This window comes from Leptonychotes weddellii, chromosome 7 (genome assembly GCF_054177405.1).
Source record: "Leptonychotes weddellii isolate Sample4059 chromosome 7, ASM5417740v2, whole genome shotgun sequence".
NCBI classification, from domain to species: Eukaryota; Metazoa; Chordata; class Mammalia; order Carnivora; family Phocidae; genus Leptonychotes; species Leptonychotes weddellii.
The window spans coordinates 117,475,458-117,496,058 of NC_138375.1; the positions used below are offsets into that span (position 1 = coordinate 117,475,458).

Sequence of the window (20,601 nt, forward strand, 5' to 3'; positions counted from 1 at the left end):
GACGATGGACTCTGAAAAACAAACTGAGGGTTCTAGAGGGGAGGGGGGTGGGAGGATGGGTTAGCCTGGTGGTGGGTATTGAGGAGGGCACATTCTGCATGGAGCACTGGGTGTTATGCACAAACAATGAATCATGGAACACTTCATCTAAAACTAATGATGTAATGTATGGGGATTAACATAAGAATAAAAAAAATTATTGAGATGTCATTTCTTTGAACAATGATGTAGCCTATGTGATTTGATCACGTGATACTATCCTTATCCTGGACATTTTGTTTTCATGATAATGTAATGCTATTTCATGGGTTCCTAGTGAAGTTATATGATCATTCTCATGCTTCAGCTTTCATTCATTGCATACAAGTAAAAAGTTGTACGTCTGCAAATTCACATAACTTTGGAAAGGTGAATACACATTACAATGTGAGTTTTGTACACTATGAGGCATTGTTCAAGTGCTAATAGTTGAGTGTTAAACATGATATCAAATTTGGACCATTGGATTTTAGGTAATAGGAGCTGTGTAAAAGTTAATATACAGGAATCAGTAAGCTCCATATAAAAAGGATTTAAATTGCCTTACAAAACCTATAAAATACAAGAAGAGTAAATTTTAAATAGGTAAGAAAAGTAAGTCAAAGAGTACTTAAGATGAAGCTTACGGGTTTTTTTTTAAGGTTTATTTATTTTAGAGAATGTGCGTGCACTTGAGAGAGTGGGGGGGGGGGGGCGTTGCAGAGGGAGAGGAAGAGAGAGAATCCCAAGCTGACTCCCCCCTCAGCGCAGTGCTAACTGCAGGGCTCAATCTCTCAACCCATAAGATCAGGACCTGAGCTGAAACCAAAGGTCAGACGCTAAACTGACTGAGCCACCCAGTCTCCCCTTATTATTTTTATATCATCATCATAACATCAGGTAATTAATGTTCACGGTAGGAGAAACTCATTGATTGAAAGAGGATGAAGAAACAGTTCCTAAAATAGTAATCTCTTGTATGAAGATAAGGTACTGTACAAAAGTCCCACCTTTTTTTCCCTCAGCATTATTAAAATACAGTAGACATATAACATTGTGTAAGTTTAAGGTACACAATGTAGTTATTTTACCTATGTATATATGGAAAAAGGATTACCATAATAAGGTTAGTGATCACATCTATCAAGTCACAAAGTTAATTTTTCTGTGTGTGTGATGAGAACCTTTATTTTATTTATTTTTAAAGATTTATTTATTCATTTCAGAGAGACAGAGACTTAGCGAGGTGGGGGGTCGGTGGTTGTGGGGGATGGTGAGCAGAGGGAGAGGGAGAAAGGGAATCTCTAGCAGACTGCCCACTTGAGTGAGGAGCCTGACTCAGGGCTCAGTCCCACAACCCTGAGATCATGACCTGAGCTGAAATCAAGAGTGCAGTGCTTAACCAACTGAACCACCCAGGCGCCCCTGTGATGAGAACATTTAAAATCTACCCTCTTGACAACTTTCGTGCTGTTAACTATAGTCACCATGCTATACATTACATCCTCAGAACTTACTCATCCTACATTTGGAAGTTTGTACAGAGTTCCAGCTTGGAATCTATGCATACTGTGGTGGTGATAGTAATAATACCTACCGCAAAGGATTATTGTGCAGGAAAATACAGCAATGTGTGTAAGACCCCAAATGTAGCACCAGCCAAATTGTAGGTTCTTAGGCAATATCATTGCCTTCCTTTTTTAAATTTAATTCTGTTCACAGAAAAATAGAGGTAACTAAAATTCAGGTCATGAGAATGAACAGAGTTTTAGAGTTGAAAGAAATCCTACTGATGGTCCCATCCAGTGAATCTTCTGTGTGTGACAGTGTCCTGGGGCACTTGTTAAAAATACGATTCTCGTTCTTCATCCCTAGAGAGTCTTTTAAATTTTAATTCCAATATAGTTAACATACAGTGTTGTATTAGTTTCAAGTGTACAAAATAGTTACTCAACAATTCTACACATTACTCAGTCCTCATCATGATAAATATTCTTTTAATCCCCTTCATCTATTTCACCCATTCCCCTTGACCTCCCTTCTGGTGACCATCAGTTCTATAGTTTAGAGTCTGTTTTTGGTTTGTCTGGTTTTTTATTTTTTTCCATATTCATTTTTTTTCTTAATTTCCACCTATGAGTGAAATCATATGGTATTTGTCTTTCTCTGATTTATTTCACTTACCATTATACTCTCTAGATCCATCCATGTTGTTGCAAATGGCAAGATTTTATTCTTTTTTATGACTGAGTAATATTGAGTTACATACACACACACACACACACACGCACTCACACATGCAACCACATCTTCTTTATCCATTCATCTATCAGTGGGCCATTGGACACTTGGGCTGCTTCCATAATTTGACTATTGTAAATAGTGCTGCAATAAACATAGTGGTGCATGTATCTTTTCGTATTACTGTTTTTGTATTTTTTGGTTAAATACCTAGCAGTGGAGTTACTGGATCAAATATAATTCTATTTTTAGTTTTTTGGGGAACCTCTGTACTGTTTTCCACAGTGGATGTACCAGTTGGCATTCTCACCAGCAGTGCACAAGGGTTCCCTTTCTCGACATCCTTGCCAACATTTCTTTTTTCTTGTGTTTGTGATTTTAACCATGTTGACATGTGTAAAAGAGATCTCATTATGCCTTTAATTTGCATTTCCCTGATGATTAGTGATGTAGAACATGTTTTCATGTGTGTTTTGGCCATCTGTATGTCTTTGGAGGAATGTCTGTTCATGTCTTCTGCCGATTTTTAATTGAATAATTTGGTTTTTTGGTGTTGAATTGTAGAAGTTCTTTTTATACTTTGGATACTAGCCCTTTGTGAGATATGTCATTTGCAAGTATCTTCTCCCATTCAATAGACTGTTTTTTAATTTTGTTGATTGTTTCTTTTGCTGTGCAGAAGATTTTTAGATTGAAGTAGTCACAGTACTTTATTTTTGCTTTTCTTCCCCTTGCCTTAGGAGACATATCTAGAAAAATGTTGTTATGGCTGATGTCAGAGAGATTACTGCCTATGCTCTCTTCTAGGATTTTGATGGTTTCAAGTCTTATAATTGGGTCTTTAATTTATTTTGAGTTTATTTTTGTGTATTGTGTAAGAAAGTGGTCCAGTTTTATTCTTGTGTCTATAGCTGTCCAGTTTTCCCAACACTATCTGTTAAAGAGACTTTTTCCCATTGTATATTCTTGCCTCCTTTGTTGAAGATTAAGTGACTATATTATTGTAGGTTTATTTCTGGCCTCTCTATTCCATCAATCTTTGTGTCTATTTTTGTGCCAGTACCATACTGTTTTGAATACTATAGCTTTGGAGTGGATGTTAAAATCTGGGATTATGATACCTTCAGTTTTGTTTTCTTATTCAAGATTGTGTTTGGATATTTGGGTCTTTGTGGTTCCATACAAATTTTAGGATTTTTTTGTTCTAGTTCTGTGAAAAACGCTGTTGGTATTTTGATAGGGTTTGTGTTAAATCTGCAGATTGCTTTGGGTAGTATGGATATTTTAATAATATTTGTTCTTACAATCCATGAGCATGGAATATCTTTCCATTTATTTGTGTCAGCTTCAATTTCTTTAATCATTGTGTTATAGTTTTCAGAGAATAGGTCTTTGACCTCTTTGGCAAAGTTTATTCCTAGGTATTTTATTCTTTTTGGTGCAGTTGTAAATGGGATTATTTCTTAATTTCTCTTTTGGCTGCTTCATTATTAGCATATAGAAATGCAACTGATTTCTGTATATTGATTTTGTATCCTGCAATTTTACTGAATTCACTTACTGGTTCTAGTAGTTTTTTGGTGGAGTCTTTAGGGTTTTCTATATATAGTATCATATCACTGGGTTGATTTTGTTGGGGGCTCTCTGTGTCTCCTGGATCTGGATTTCTGTTTCCTTCACCAGTTTGGGAAGTTTTCAGCTATTATTTCTTCAAATAAATTTTCTGCTTCGTTTTCCCTTTCTTCTCCTTCTGGGATCCCTATAATGTCGATGTTATTATGCTTGATGGTATTTCTGAGTTCCCCAAGTCTGTTTCCATTTTTAATTATTACTTTTTCTCTCTCCTGTTCAGCTTGATTGCTTTCCATTACTCTGTCTTCCAGGTCACTGATCTGTTCATCCACTTCCTCTAGTCTACTATTCCATCTGGTGTATTTTTAATTTCAGTTACTGATTTCTTAATCATTGATTGGTTTTTTTTTTATGTTTTCAGTCTCTTTGTTGAGGGTGTCACTGAGGTCCTCTACTCTTTTCTCAAATTCAGTGAGTATTTTTATGACCATTACTTCAAATTCTCTTTCAGGCATTTTACTTATCTCCATTTTGTTTGGTTCTCTTGCTGTTATTTTTTTCCTCTTCCTTCATTTGGCATATTTCTCTGTCTCTTCATTTTGTCTAACTCTCTGTGTCTGTTTCTATGTGAAATCAGCTATGTCTCCTGCTCTTGAAAGTAGGCGCCTGGGTGGCTCAGTTGGTTAAGCAACTGCCTTCAGCTCAGGTCATGATCCTGGAGTCCCGGGATCAAGTCCCACATCGAGTCTGCTTCTCCCTCTGACCCTCCCTGCTCTCATGCTGTCTCTCTCTCTCACATAAATAAAATCTTTAAAAAAAAAAACAAAAAAGAAAGTAGTGGCTTTATGAAGAACAGGTTCTGTAGTGCCCTGTAGTGCAGTGTCCTTTGTTCACCAGAACCTGGAGCTTCAGGGATGTCTCCTATGCATATTGCTTGCACCCCACTGTTGTGGCTGAGCCGCATTTGCCTTCAGTCCATTTGTGTACCATGGCTCTCTTTGCCTCTTGTTGGCAGAGTTTGGTTCCTATGTTAGTGGGCCAATTTGGGGCTGCCTTGTTCTTGATGAGTCAGACCAGTCATTTTCCGGATATGTGGTAGCACGAAACTGCAGGGTGCTTTGCCTGTGTTTACCTCAGAAGCTTTTGTTGGTGGTGGGTGGGGCCCACAGTCAGACCAGATATCTGCCCCTCACTGCTGGACCTCAGTTAAACTGGTGTGTGTGGTTGTCTTCCTCTCTCCTTGTGCAGGAGTCACTTTGAAGTGGTCCTGGCACCTCTCAAGGCTGCTTGCATGGTGCCAGGTTTGTGCACCACTTTGGATGGGCTCTGGCCAAGGGCGTATTGGAGGAGGCAGGTCTGCAGGAGAAAGGAGGGGTGGTTTCTTGGTATTAGCCAGGTTTGTGTAGGTTTGCTGTGGGAGGGGCTGCCTGGAACCAGGCCTGGCTGGTGGGGGCATGTACTGAGGAGAACACAGGGGTGAGGTGCTCTCTTAGCAAGTTAGTTGGAGTTTGTTTGCGCTGGGCTATTTCCCCCAGGTGTCTGTGTGTCTAGGCTGGTGGGTGGGGTGGGGGCTGGAATGGTGCCTGATGGCTCCTTTGTTCCTGGAGAAGTCTTCAGGGATCCCTGCTCCTCCCTCACTTGCTCTGAGATTAGTAAACAACTCACCCCCCTGTCTACCCTACACGTTTTTCAGACTGCTCCTTCTGTGCTGTATCTCCATGGGGCTGTTTGTGGTGCTATCTCTTTAAGAGCAGGGGCGCAGTTTCCTCTGCTCTCTCTGCTCTCCTAGAGCTGAGCCTGCTGAATTTTACAGTTCCAGGTGTTTACTCCACAGACTGTAACAACTTGTGAGATTAGGCCCACTGGTTTTCAAAATCCAAATGTAATGGAGGCCCGCATGTGGGTTCCCAGTGCTTGGGGCACCAGGCCTGAGGGTCCATTTTTTATCCCTCTCGGAGCCTGCGGTGTCCCTTCCTCATGTGGATAGTCCTGTGGTCCATTTAACTCCTGATGGCTTCTCTGCCCTTCCTACCTTCTTCACCGTGCCTCCCTCTCTACATTTAGCTGTGGAGAGTCTGTTCTGCAAGACTTCTGGTTATTTTCTTGGTTATTTACACTGATGTGGGTGTTATCTAGTTGTATTCATGGGATGGGATGAAGTTAGGTAGGATCTTCCTACTCTGCCATCTTCGCTGGAAGTTGTATCTATTTTTGTTTTGACTCAGCAGTTTCACCAGTAATGTCATTAACAGATGAATGGTTAAATAAGCTATAATGTATTTACACACTGGAATACTATACTATATATATATATATATATATATATATATGAGGATTTCTAAAGATAAATGGGAAGATTCTCTAGGCTTTTAGTGAACCGTAAAGCAAGGCAGAACTGAATTACTTACCGTTTCTCTAATAGTGGAAGGAAAGTAATACTGTGTTGCAAAAAGAGTTTTTAGAAGGACAATAATAAACCATTTAAAGGGATTTTACCTATTGGGAATGTGTGGAGTGGGAAACAGGGTACTAGAAAAAGGGTCAGATCTGGATTTCTGTGTATATACTTCTTTATATTGTTTTTACTTTTGAATCATATGAATGGATTTCTTATATATATTACTAAAAGTTGACAAAACAAGAAAAAAAGTTGGAAATTCATGTGAAAAACTTTTGTAAACTGAAAAATACTATATAAGTGCTGGTTATTTATTTGAATTTCATTTGTGATATAGAATCTGATACATGAAATACGGTTGGTTATGTGTCCAGGTTAAAATTTTTGATCCCCCAAGTCTTCCTTCCTCCCATCCATTTCCCCTTTCTGAACAATTTAGTCCTAAAACCATTAGGTAGGGCTGAACACTTATGTCAGGTGTTGGAGGCATGGTGGCCCAGAGCAGAGTGTCGGAGCTCAAGTAAGTTAAGGAGGGCATCTCCATAAGGTGCTGCTTGATACAGTATTGGATGGGGAGGATATCCATCTTGGCTGTCTGAGCCTGAGGAAAACGTCCATGCATGTGAGGGAGTGACAGGGGAAATGAAAAACTGGTTTCATATGAGGGAGTTGATTAAATAAATACATATGAAGGATAATGAGAGGCCTGTTTTTCTGAATGTTAGAAAAGGAAGTTACAAATAAGGAAAAGGAGAAAACTAGAAGAACCCTGTGGTGTTGGATTGGAATTGGATTTATTGTGAACTTAAGTTTATATATATATGTATATATATATATATATATACGCATATATATGTACATATATATACACACACATATACACTCATACACATATATACATAAATATGATAAACGTAGATATAAACTTGTTTGTGTGTTAAACACATATGTATACTCTTTAGCTCTGTCTACTGAGAAAGCAGAGGAACAGTGAGTCCCCAACAAATGGGCATACCTAGCATCTAGATCTTATTGTCTAGATTCCATTTTCCACTAAAAGGAACCAGGGCTTCTTAGAGAAATGACTGGTCCTTGGGCTGAAGCAGGGAAGGAAAAGAATAAGCCTGGAACTTGTGATGAAAGCTTAAAAAATGATGAGAACATGTCAAAGGAACATAGAAGCCAGCTTGAAGGGGTTGTCACTGGCTAAGTAGGGAAAACTCTAGCATAAAAACAAGTAATGATAGTAGCAAATTACAACCCATTGAATGAAATAGGAAACCATGAGTTTATATGATCTAAATAAATTGAAAGTTTGGTGAGAAACAGTATATTATGGCATATAAGTATAAGCAGCATATGAATTTCATAGTCCCCCCAACCAAAATATTGTTAATGATAGAGGAGAAAAGCATTTGTTTACAGTGGAGATGCTTGGTAGGCACCACCTTAATCACTTGATACTGATCATCAGTGTCAAGAATATTATCATAAATGGGCATTGAGATCATATGCCACATGAAAAGTAGCTGTATTGTGGTTATGTAGAGAATGTCCTTGTTTGTAGGAAATACACATTCAGGTATTGATACTTTAGGAGTTCATAGTGTATCAGGTAGTCAACTTATCCCATTTAATTCAGAAAAAAAAATTCTTTGAACTAAACCTGCAACTTGTTTGTGATTATGTGAAGATGGAAAAAAAAATAGTTAATAAAAATTATAATCTATAAAAAGCCAGGTTTTTTCCAGTGATGTTTATAACATTTTTTATGCATTCCTAGAACGTATTTTTTGTGGGTTAAAAATAAAGTATGGCATGATTCCTTTAGGAATGAAAGTAAGATAAGGAAAAAAAAACTGAATCCTTTTTGCTCTACAGTTGTGCTCATAGATGGCCTATGTCTACCTGAGGGTTGCTGACTGTGCTCTGTCCCCTCACTAGACCATCTTCCACAGAAGTTGTTGCTGTTTGGATTCAGAAAAGTCATGACTTCAGAATGTGAGAGAGAAAAGACACTGAACAGCTGGGGAGTTGGTAGGGGAGAAGGGTGTGTGTGTGTGTGTGTGTGTTTGTAGTAAGAACTTTTATGTACACTTTTATGCACATGTTTATGCTTCAGTTTTGAAACTGATGTATGTTTGTCCCTTTCCTTCCTATGGCAAATTGCTTCATGATTCAGAGATTAGATATACAGAGTTCCCTCAGCCTGGAGTATCTTTCTAGCCCTCCCATTCTTCTTTCACCTTTTAACTCCTTTCCTTTTTTTTGTAGTCCCAGCTTCCTTGATCTCCCTAGACTAGGTTAAGTTCTCTCTTAGGCAGTTCACTTAAACATCATTGATCCTTAACCTCTTCATTTGTAATATGGGGATAATAGAGTTGTTGTGAGGTGTAAGGGAGTGGCTTTATGTAAAATGGAATAGTACCTGAGCAGATAGTAAGTGCAATATGAGTTAGCTGTTGCTAACATGATTGGACATATTTGAAAAAATATATATATATTTATATATTATACATATATATATACACATTATACATATTTGTCTAGTTATTTGTTAAATATCTCTTTCTCTCGTTAGTTCCATGAGGAAAGGGACTGTTTCATTCAACTTTGTTTCTTAGTTACTGGTCCACGTAATACTCACATACTTTTTTTTTTTTTTAAAGATTTTATTTATTTATTTGACAGAGAGAGACACAGCGAGAGAGGGAACACAAGCAGGGGGAGTGGGAGAGGGAGAAGCAGGCCTCCCGCGGAGCAGGGAGCCCGATGCGGGGCTCGATCCCAGGACCCCGGGATCATGACCTGAGCCGAAGGCAGACGCTCAACGACTGAGCCACCCAGGCGCCCCTCACATACTTTTTTTAACTTATGAAATTGTGGTTTGCAACAGGCCCACTGAGTTTGGGTTTTTTCCCCCGGTTTTACTGAGAAATAATTGACATATATCACTCCATAATTTTAAGATGTACAGCCTGATGGTTTAATTTACATATACTGTGAAGTGATTACCACCATACGTTCAGCTAACATTTATATTCTCATGTAGATAGAATAAAAAGAAAGGAAAAAATCTATTTATGATAAAAATTATTAGAATTTATTCTCTTAACTTTCATATATCATATAGCAGTGTTGTCTATAGTTATTCTCTTGTACATTATTACATCCCTTGTACTTATTTATCTTATTACTGGAAATTTGTTACCTTTTACCACCCCCTCCAATTCCCTTCCTCCCACCCTCCACTGCTGGTAACTACAAGTCTGAACAATATTTGTTTTTCTCTGACATTTCACTTAGCATAATGCCTTCAAGGTCTATCTTTGTTGTTGCAAATGGTAGGATTTCCTTGTTTTCTATGGCTGATATATATCTATATCTATATATAATAAACAGATATACTGAATATCTATCATATATATATATATATATATATATCTTACAACTTCTTTATCCATTTATCCGTTGATGGAAACTTAGGTTCTTTCCATGTCTTGACTATTGTAAATAATGCTGCCATGAACATGGGGGGTGCAGATATATTTTTGACTTAGTGTTTTCATTTCCTTTGGATATGTATTCCCAAAAGTGGAATTGCTGCATTGTAATGTAGTTCCGAGTTTTAATTTTTGGAGGATCCTCCATGCTATTTTTCATAGTGGCTGTACCAATTTACAGTAATGCACAAAGCTTCCCTTTTTTTTTGCCACATCCATGCCAGTATTTGTTGTCTCTTGATTTATTTATTTTTTTATTTTTATTTTTTAAGATTTTATTTATTTGAGAGAGAGAGAATGAGTGAGAGAGAGCGCGCACATGAGAGAGGGGAGGGTCAGAGGGAGAAGCAGACTCCCTGCTCAGCAGGGAGCCCGATGCGGGACTCGATCCCAGGACTCCAGGATCATGACCTGAGCCGAAGGCAGTCGCTTAACCAACTGAGCCACCCAGGCGTCCCTGTCTCTTGATTTATTGATGATGACCATTCTAATAGGCATGAAGTGGTAACTCACTGTGGTTTTAGTTTACATTTCCCTAATCACTAGTGATGTTGAGTATCTTTCATGTAAAGCTAGCTGGGTTTTGCCTTTAAGTATATTATAGACCTACTAGTTCTTGTAATCTTGGTGAAGTTACTTAACCTCTGTGGGCTTCAGGTTTCTTATCAGTTAAACTGGGTTATAATATCTACTGTCCTGAATATTACAGAAAATATGCTTGAAGGCCTATAATTTTGATGGTGATCATTAAGTAGAAATTTATTAAGATGTGGCCAAGAATATCAGTACTAAAAATAATCAATATTTTTAGTAAGTCTCTAAATGAAATAATACAAATGGAAATAACTAGTGAAGTTCCTGACTCCAGATTAGGCATTCAGTTATTTCAGTAGGCATTCAGTTTTTCTTACTTCAACTTTTTTCTATAGTATTGATAACTAAAAACCAGTAAGCATATGCTAGTTCTAGATGCTGTATAGGGCACTTTATATATTTATTTATGTATAAATACATAATGAGATACACACACACACACACCCCTTTCTCTTCATTAAATAGATAAGCTTAGAGAGGTCAAGTAACTTGCCAAGGAGCCAGGATTTAAATTCATGTCTATTTAGTTTTAAAGCCCTTGTTCTTTTTAGTTTATCATGCTCTTTACATTTTTGGAATTATCATGTGTTCTCTTTTACAATGCCTTTGGTGATGGTGGCAACTTGTAAAATAATTGGCCTTCAAAAATTGTGATTTCAGTCACATTACTTCTTCTGAAAACCTACTGAGGTCTTTTACAGGGAAGAGTTACATACTGGTAACTGTGATAAAGCACCAGAATACTTTTAGGAGTATCAAAGTCCTTGGTGGATTGCAACTTCGGTAGTTGTGGGCAGTGAAAGCTCTAGAACCTGTGGAGGAATTAGGAGGAAAGCAAGAGCATAGAGAAAAAGAAATAGAAATATATGATTCTTTCATACTACACCACTGTACAGCCTTCTGGTCCTAAACTCAGCTGTTATTAAAAATTTAACTGTTCAATACATGAATACATTCTCATTTCAAAATAATAAACATAAGTTCATATATGTAGAGACACACACATTTAGTAAAATATAAAAGCTTCATTTTTATTTCTCCCATCCCTACATCTCTCCATGGAAGTTTTTTTCATAAAAATATGTTAATGTTACTTAATGAAAAAAGTTTTTTTCATAAAAATATGTTATTTAATGTTAACCTGTAATGTGTGTATTGTTATATTTAAGTGAGTTAATATTTTAAAGTTTCTCCGTTTTAATTTCTTATATGGGAGAATATTGATATAACACACAAACAAAAGGCCTAAAAGGGGGTTTGAGATCAAATAATTTGAAAACTGCTGTAATATATTATGTCACTAGTAATGAACATTGTTGTAGACCATAATGATAAGAAAAATTCCATGATTTGATAACCTTGGTGAGAAAAGCACAATACAAACTCCACAAGAATGGAAAACAGTACTGGAGAAAATGCAGTAAAATGCAAATCATTTTACCAAGGTTATATTACTTTGAATTATCTCATACTTGGTTTTTTCAAAGGTTTTTATACTATAATTAAACTTGTATATGATGAAAAGTCTTTTATTAATATGAATGGGCATAATATCTCTATTTCAGAAACTCTGTAGTGATGCTCAAGTAAAAGTCTTTGGGAAATGCTGCCAACTGAAACCTGGAGGAGACAGTTCTTCCTCACTGGATAGTTCTGTGACTTCATCTTCTGATGTAAAAGACCAGTGTTCGAAGTACCAAGTAAGATCATCGATGTCATTTATTTATTCATTCATTCACTCACAACTACTTTTGAGTACCTACAATGTGTTATGCACTATCCTAGGGACTGGGGATATAACAGGAACTAGTCCTTAACTTTCTGGGGAGGCAGGTCATTAATAAGTAAGTTTATGCATTTTGATAAATCTTAGGAAGTTCAGAAACTATGGGCATACGTAGCAAGGGGTAGTTTCTCCCTTTTATTTCCCAATTCAGATTCTTTGGGCTACCAGAATAATTCATTTTAGATACTTATAAATTATTGAAATATGAATATAAATATAAACTAATAATACAGTTTGGCTGTAGTATGAAATTGTAGTATGATTGGAAGTATACACATGCAGAAATGGACATTTATATACTTCAGAAGTAATCTGACTCTTTTAAAATACAAAGTTAAACAAATTAGTACCTAATGGGAACTTATGTATAAACTTGTTGTATTTTACATAAGATTAAATGCTTGGCTTCATACCAAGTGAATGTCATCTATGTGAATTTATTTGTGTCATCCAAGTTTGCATGAATGAATCACAAGTATTTTATATTTAGCAATATCAACATGGAATTCTGGGTCTTTAAATTATTTGTAATTAGTAATTGTGTTTGGGTGGGAAGTGACCCTTCTTCATGTCAATGTGACAGTGTATATGAAAGAGCTCTGAAGTGTTTAAAATCCAGATACTAGGAGGTACTATATAGTTGCCCCAGGGGTCTTCCCCTGTTTCTCCTCCAGCTTAAGCATGATACCTTAGTAAGTTCCTAATAGTGTTATGCTATGTGACATCATCATACTTATACCATGTTGGGTGTTTGCTGATTTGATGAATTGTGTAAACTTGCATATCTGCCTGATACAATGCAGTTAAAAATCAATATTAGCCCTTGGATCCAGATTGCAGAAACCCTGAAGCATTGAGTGATTGCACCCTCATGTTGCATCAAGATCCCTAGAGATTTTCTTTTTTAAAGTTCATATTCCCAGGCTACGTGCCCAGATATTCTGATATAGGCTCAGTATGGTCCTGGAAATCTGCTTTTTTAGCAAGAGACATTGAATTATTGTAGCATATAGTTCACTACACTTGATAAATGTGATTTTGGGTAACTAGAACATTATTTTTGGTCTACACAGATTATTACAGATAAAAAGCTTCTAGCAATAGGTACTTAAAAAATTGACCTTTTAAATAAAGGCCTTATTTAAAAAAAGCGTGAAAGATAATAGCACTTTTTAAATTATAACCTTTATTATAGATTATGTTTCATAAAAATATGTAACATGCCAGTGACATTCATGATAACTATTTGGTATGTATTAGAGCAGGCAAAGATAACCTTTACTGGCAAACTCTATGGTCTAATAAAATTTAAACATGAATTTATTTTTACTACATTTTGCTTTCTGAGGACTCTTTTCCAGTTTTAGTAGTAAAATCTGTAAATGCTTTGATACTTGAATTCATAATAGTTTTGAAGATAGGCATTGATCTTAAAAAAAAAAAAAAAAAACCTTCGCACTTGATCATTAAAAGAATTATTCTCTCTGTTCCTAAAATGTTGTTTTTAGTACCCAAACCTTTGTGTTTTGAAATAAAAATTTTTTCTTAATCAGATCCCTAGATGAGTTATTTTAGTAAGCAGGTATATCGGAAGTGATTTTTTTCTTAAACATTGGCTTTGTGTCTTTATTAAAACAAAATTAAGACTATAATACCTAAGAGAGAAAAAATAATATGTAAATGAATATATATTAAAAAAACTAATACAAAATAGTTATATATAATGAAATAGATTGCTATTTGAAGATGCTTTTTTAAGAAAGCTAGCAATGTAAATATATAGATTTTTTAAAAACCCAGATGGGCATTAAATAAGCAGAAGAGTAGAAGAATCACATAAAAATAAAAATAGTGTGCAGATATATTCCCTGGCCTCCACATGTAAAATGGGGGTCTTCAACACTTTGTTATCATCAGAAGAATCTTTTAAATATTTTTTAAAACTCCTAATTTTTTATTTTTTATGATGGAATGGCTTAGTGAAATTTGTGAACAATAAGCAGTTATTATCTTAGATAGTTATTTAGGTCCTCTTCCTCATCACTTGTTTTATTATATAACTGTGTAAGTTAGGAATTGCATTATTCCTAGGGATTATTTTGTTCACGTGACAAGTCTGAAAGGCCATCTAGGTATGGTACATGGGTTTCAAGATGGCTTTACAAACCAAGGCATCCTTATCTTTCTACTTAGCTAGAGTTAATGTGTAATTATTGCCTTGTGGTCCTAATATGGCATCTCCATTTCCAGTGACTTCCATTTATATCTCATTGACCAGGCCTTTGTTGAATGCATATAAATGCATAAGTTGTGAAAGTGCTATTCCAACCATTAGTTTAACCTTTTGGATGTAGAAACCAACTCACAATTTGTCTACAAGGGAGGCTGTGAAATGCATTTGGGGGGAGGGGTGCACATTGCTGCCCTGAAACAAATTAGACTTCAAAAGTAAAGAATAAGATATTTTGTGGGTAATTAGTGATATTTACCACAGTATCTAATTAGTAACCAAATGGATGAGTTCAATTTTACTTTTTTTCTGACTCCTATGATGACAGAGACATTTAAAGAATAATGGAAAGGAATAACTTTTCATTGGAGTTCTTTGAGAGCAAGACATTGTAATGTTTTAAGTAAGTCCTTTTAAAAAATACAAAATAGATATAAATTACCATGTTTATAGATACCTCTTTTGCACAGTAGGAGTGGTAAAAACTGTTCTGTATGTTTAGTGAATTCTATTTCTTACTTTCTGCCCTGGAGAAACATTGCATATGCAAAAGATGTGGTTAACAATGTTCATTTAAGCATTAAGTATTATAAAAACCTGGAATTAACCTAAATGTCCAGCAGTAAGGTGAACTGTGGTATTTTCATACAGTAGAATACTATGCAGCTCTTCAGAAGGAGTCTTTGTATAACAATATGGTTAGATCTGTAACACATTGTGAAATGAAGAAAATCAAGCTATAGAACAGTGTATACAATGTAGAGTCACTTTTTAAAAAAGTATGTAGAATAAGTGTAGCAAAGGAATTTTCAGTAAAATTCAGTATTTGAAATAGGTTTTAAATTTTGCAGTTTTATTAACGTTATGGTTATTTTTTAGGGTTCTCGGTGCTCTTCTGATGCCAATATGCTTGGAGAGATGATGTTTGGCTCAGTAGCAATGAGCTATAAAGGTTCTACCTTAAAAATTCATCAGATCCGGTGAGGGTTTTTCTGATTTTTCATAATCCATTTTAGAACATGTAATTTTTGAAGATGGGAGAATTTCCTGTAGTCTTCACACAGATTGAGCATGTCAGATTTATGGTGTTTTATGGGTTTCATGCTACTTCATGAATGTTGTAACTATGCAATGATATCTTTGTGATTTATACCTTTTTTGGTGGGGGGGATGGGAACAGGGAGAGGGAGAGAGAGAATCTTTTTTTTTTTTTTTAAAGATTTTATTTATTTATTTATTTGAGACAGAGAGAATGAGAGAGAGAGAGCACATGAGAGAGGGGAGGGTCAGAGGGAGAAGCAGGCTCCCTGCCGAGCAGGGAGCCCGAGAGAATCTTTTTTTTTTTAAGATTTTATTTATTTATTTGACAGAGACACCGCGAGAGAGGGAACACAAGCAGGGGGAGTGGGAGGAGGGAGAAGCAAGCTTCCCGCCGAGCAGGGAGCCCGATGCGGGGCTCGATCCCAGGACCCTGGGACCATGATCTGAACTGAAGGCAGACGCTTAACCAACTGAGCCACCCAGGCGCCCCTGGGAGAGAGAGAATCTTAAGCAGGCTCCATGCACAGCATGCAGCCTGACATGGGGCTTGATCTCGCAACCCTGAGACCATGACCTGAGCCAAAGTCAAGAGTCCAACACTTAACCAACTAAGCCACCCAGGCGCCCATATACATTTTTATTTGTAATAAATTGAGAAGTTCTTTATGTTTTAGTTTTGATCTCTGTCTCTGTCCCTTTCTTTTTCTTCATAGTTCCCCTCCACAACTTATGCTCAGCAAAGTTTTTACTGCACGGACCGGCAGCAGTATCTGTGGAAGTCTCAATACGTAAGTGATTATGAATGCTGGGAGAAATGGATTATTTAGGATGTGCAAAGTGTGAAAACTAACAGACTGTTCTTAGGGTTGCAGCTTAAATTGAGATTTTCTTCCTGAAGTTTGAAAGTTTATGGAGGTCAGACTTTTTTCTTCTAGATTTATTGAGATATAATTGACATCCAACATTGTGTAAATTTAATGTGTACAACACATTTATTTGATACATTTATATATTACAAAATGATTACCACCATAGCATTAGCTAACACCTCCATCCTGTCAAAATTACCATTTCTTTTTTGTGGTGAGAACACTTAAGGTTTACTCTCTTAGCAACTTTCAAGTATATAAAATAACAGTATTATTAGCTATAGTCAGCATGCTATACATTAGATCTCAGAACTTAATAATCCTATAATTGATGTTTGTACCCTTTGACTTTTATCTCCCCATTTCCCCCATTCTCAACTCCTGGTAACCATCACCCTGGTTTCTGTTTCTCTGTGTTCAGTTTTTTATATTGCACATGTAAGTGATACTATACAGTGTTTGTCTCTCTTTGTCTGACTTATTTCAGTTAGCATAATGCCCTTAAGGTTCATTCAGATTGTCGCAAATGCAGGATTCCCTTTTCTCATGGTCAAATAATATTCTTCTGTGTGTGTGTGTGTCTTTGTGTGTGTGTGACATTTTATCCATTCATCTGATGATAGACACTCAGTTTGTCTCCATTTATGGATGGTCGTCACTAATGCCACAGTGAACACCTGAGTGCATGTATCTCTGAGATCCTCATTTTAGTTCCTTTGGATATATATCCAAAAGTGGGATTCCTGGATCATATGGTAGTTCTATTTTTAATTTTTTGAAGAACTTCATACTGTTTTCACAGTGGCTGCCTCAATTTACATTTCCACCAGCAGTGCACAAGGGTTCCCTTTTCTCAATACCCTGTCCACCACTTGATAATCTCTTGTCTTTTTGATGTTAGCTATTATAAAAGGTGAGAGGTGATACCTTGTTATGGTTTGATTTGCACTTCCCTGATGATTAGTGACATTGAGCACCTCTTCATGTACCTCTTAGCCATTTGCATGTCTTCTTTGGAAAATTGTCTATTCAATTCTTCTGAATATTCAGAGGAAGTATTAATTTTTTAGTTAGGTTGTTTGTTTTTTGCTATTGATTTGTATGAATTACTTATGTATTTTGGATATTAACCCTTTATCAGATAAAGGATTTGCAAATATTTTTTTACCATTCCATAGTTTGCCTTTTAATTTTATCAGTTGTTTATTTGCTGTGTAGAGGCTTTTTAGTGTGATGTATTCCCATTTACTTATTTTTGCTTTTGTTGCTTGTGCTGTTTGTGTCATATCTAGGAAACTGCTGCTATGACCATTGTCAAGGAGCTTTTTAAACCCTATGGTTTCTTCTAGGAGATTTGCAGTTTTGGGGTCTTTTGTTTATATCTTTAATCAATTTTGAGTTCATTTTTGTGAGTGGTGTAAGACAGGGTTCTAATTTCATTCATCTGCATGTGGTTATCCAGTTTTCCCATCATTTATTGAAGGCACTATCCTTTCCCAGTTAAATGTCCCTTATCAAATATTAGTTGACTGTATATACAGGGTTTTTTTCTGGGCTCTTGAATTCTGTTCCATTGGTTTGTGTGTCTATTTTTATGCCAGTTCTATACTGTTTGATTATGTTAGCGTTGTAGCATAGTTTTTCTTAGGATTGCTTTGGCTACTAACGGTCTTTTGTAGCTCTGTACAAATTTTAGGATTGTTCTCTTATTTCTTGGAGAAATGCCATTGGAATTTTGATAAGACTTGCATTGAATCTATAGATGACTTTGGGTATTATGGACATTTTAACAATATTTGTTCTTCCAACCTACTTTTTGAGGGTTTTTTTTTTCATGGAAAGATGTTGTATTTTGTCATATGCTTTTTCTCTCTTTCTCTTCCTTTCTCTCTTTCTTTTAAAGATTTTTATTTATTTATTTGAGAGAGAGAGAGACAGAGATAGTGACAGAGAGCACAAGTGGGGAGGAGAGGGGAGAAGCAGGCTTCCCGCAGAGCAGGGAACCCAATGCAGGGCTCCTTCCCAGGACCCCAGGGTCATGGCCTGAGCTGAAGGCAGACACTTAACCGAGTGAGCCACCTAGGCACCCCGGTCATATGATTTTTCTGCATCTGTTGACATAATCATGTGATTTTTATCTTTCATTCTTTTAATGTGGTAATTCTCATTTATTGCTTTGTGTATATTGAAGCATCCTTGCAGTCCACTGATAAAATCCCACTTGATCATATTGAATGATCTTCTAATGTTCTGTTGAATTTGGTTTGCTAATATTTTGTGGAGAATTTTTGCATTTATAATATTCAGGAGAAGTGATCTGTAATTTTCTTATAATGTCCTTATCTGGCCTTGGTGTCAGGGTAATGCTGGCCTTGTAAGATGAGTTTGGGATTGTTCCTTCTTTGATTTTTGGAACAATTTGAGTAGAATTGGCATTAATTCTTCTTCACATGTTTGGTAGAATTTACCAAGGAAACCATGTGGTCCTCTTGGCTTTTCTGTGTTGGGAGGTTTTTGATTAATGATTCATTTTCCTTACTCATTATTGGTCTGTTCAGATTTTTTATTTCTTCATGATTCATTCTTGGTAGGTTGTATGTTTCTAGGAATTTATCCATTTCTTATAGGTTATCTGTTTTGTTGGTGTGTAACTGTTTATAGTGGTCTCATGATCCTTTTTATTTGTATGGTATCAGATGTAATGTCTCTTTCGTTTTTGATTTCATTTATTCGAGTCTTCTCTTTTTTTTTCTGAGTTAGCTAAAGGTTTGTTGATTTTGTCTCCTCAGAAAACCAGCTCTTAGTTTCATCGATCTTCAGTGTTATTTTTCTTTTTTCTATTTCATTTATTCTCCCATTGATCTTTATTTCCTTCCTTCCTAACTAACTGTGGGCTTTGTTTTTTTCCTCATTTTTTGAGGTATAATTCAACGTCATTTATTTGAGATCTTTTTGGCTTCTTACTGTAGACATTTATTGCTATCACCTCCCTCTTTGAACTGCTTTTGTAACATCTCACAGGTTTTGATATGCTGTGCTTCCATTTTTATTTGTTTCAAGGTATTTCTTGATTTGCCTTTTGATTTCTTCTTTGACTCATTGGTTGTTCAGGATCATGTTGTTTAATCTCCACGTATTTGTGAACTGTCCAGCTTTCCTTTTGTTACTGATTTTTAGTATTATACCATTCTGGTCAGAAAGGTACTTGGTATGATTTCAGCCTTCTTAAATTTACTAAAACTTGTTTTGTGACCTATCATGTGATCTGTATTAGAAAATGTTCCATGTCCACTTGAGAAGAATGGTATTCTGCTACTCTTGGATATATCTATATATGTTTTTATCTGTTAGTTCCATTTGGCGTATGGTTCAAGTCCAACATTTCTTTGTTGACTTTCTGTCTGGATGATCTGTTCATTGTCGAAAGTAGAATGTTAAAGTCCTTTACTAATTACTGCATTGTTGTCTCTTTAGATATGTCAGTGTTTGCTTAATATGTTTAGGTGCTCTGATGTTGAGTGCATTTGTATTTATGATTGTTACATGCTATGTCTTCTTGATGAATTGCTCCTCGTATTATATGACCATTTTTCTCTCTTGTTACTGTTTTTGGCTTGAAGTCTATTTTTTCTAAGTATAGCTTTCTCTGCTCTTTTTTTATTTCCATTTACATGGATTATCTTTTTCTGTTCCTTCACATTGAGCCTATATGTATCCTTAAAGCTGAACTGAGTCTCTTGTAGGCAGCATATTGTTGGGTGTTATTTTTTTTAATTCATTCAGCTGCTCTCTGTATGGAGTCCAGATTACTTCTCATTTGAGTTTAGTCGAAGAATAGGAAATGTGCTTTCTCTTTCTCTAATTTGCTCCTAGAAGCTATATCTGGAAGTAAAATGTTGACGACATTCCCATGTTAGGATGAGATACTGATTTTCCATTTTGTATGCCATGCTGAGTTAGCATCTGTATATTGTGCTCTTCAGTTTTCAGATCCCTTGCAGAATTAAGTCTGCAATCAGGAGTGGCCTAGGTCACCCATGGTGGGGCACAAGATTACCACAAGGTGTGAATGCCAAGATTAGAAAAGTGAAGCTGAAACAAGGGCAGGCCTGATATTAGAATCATGGGCTACATGCAGAACTTAGTAAATGAAGGACTAGGGTTAGGGTGAGGTGTTAGTGGATTCCAGTGATGGACTTCAGGGCCCAGATCAGAACTCTAGCTAGCCAGAATCTGTGGGGTTACAAAGTCAAAAGCAGCAGGAGAGGTAGCAAGGAGGCTACTCAAAACTAGAAAAATTCTCAAGGGTTCCATTAATTGTAAATGCTCCAAAAAGACCTATCAGGGGT

The 20,601-nt window shown here is 36.2% G+C and overlaps 1 protein-coding gene across 3 annotated transcripts in view; it reads left to right on the plus strand.

Moving 5' to 3' along the window:
• Window positions 1–20,601, plus strand: part of FNIP1 (folliculin interacting protein 1) — a 150,019-nt gene that overhangs the window by 69,334 nt on the left and 60,084 nt on the right. For all 3 annotated transcript variants that reach the window (XM_081827108.1, XM_081827110.1, XM_081827109.1), the window contains exons 3-5: window positions 11,892–12,026; window positions 15,222–15,322; window positions 16,097–16,171. In XM_081827108.1, the coding sequence (XP_081683234.1) occupies window positions 11,892–12,026; window positions 15,222–15,322; window positions 16,097–16,171 (311 nt within the window). The remainder of the gene's footprint in view (window positions 1–11,891; window positions 12,027–15,221; window positions 15,323–16,096; window positions 16,172–20,601) is intronic.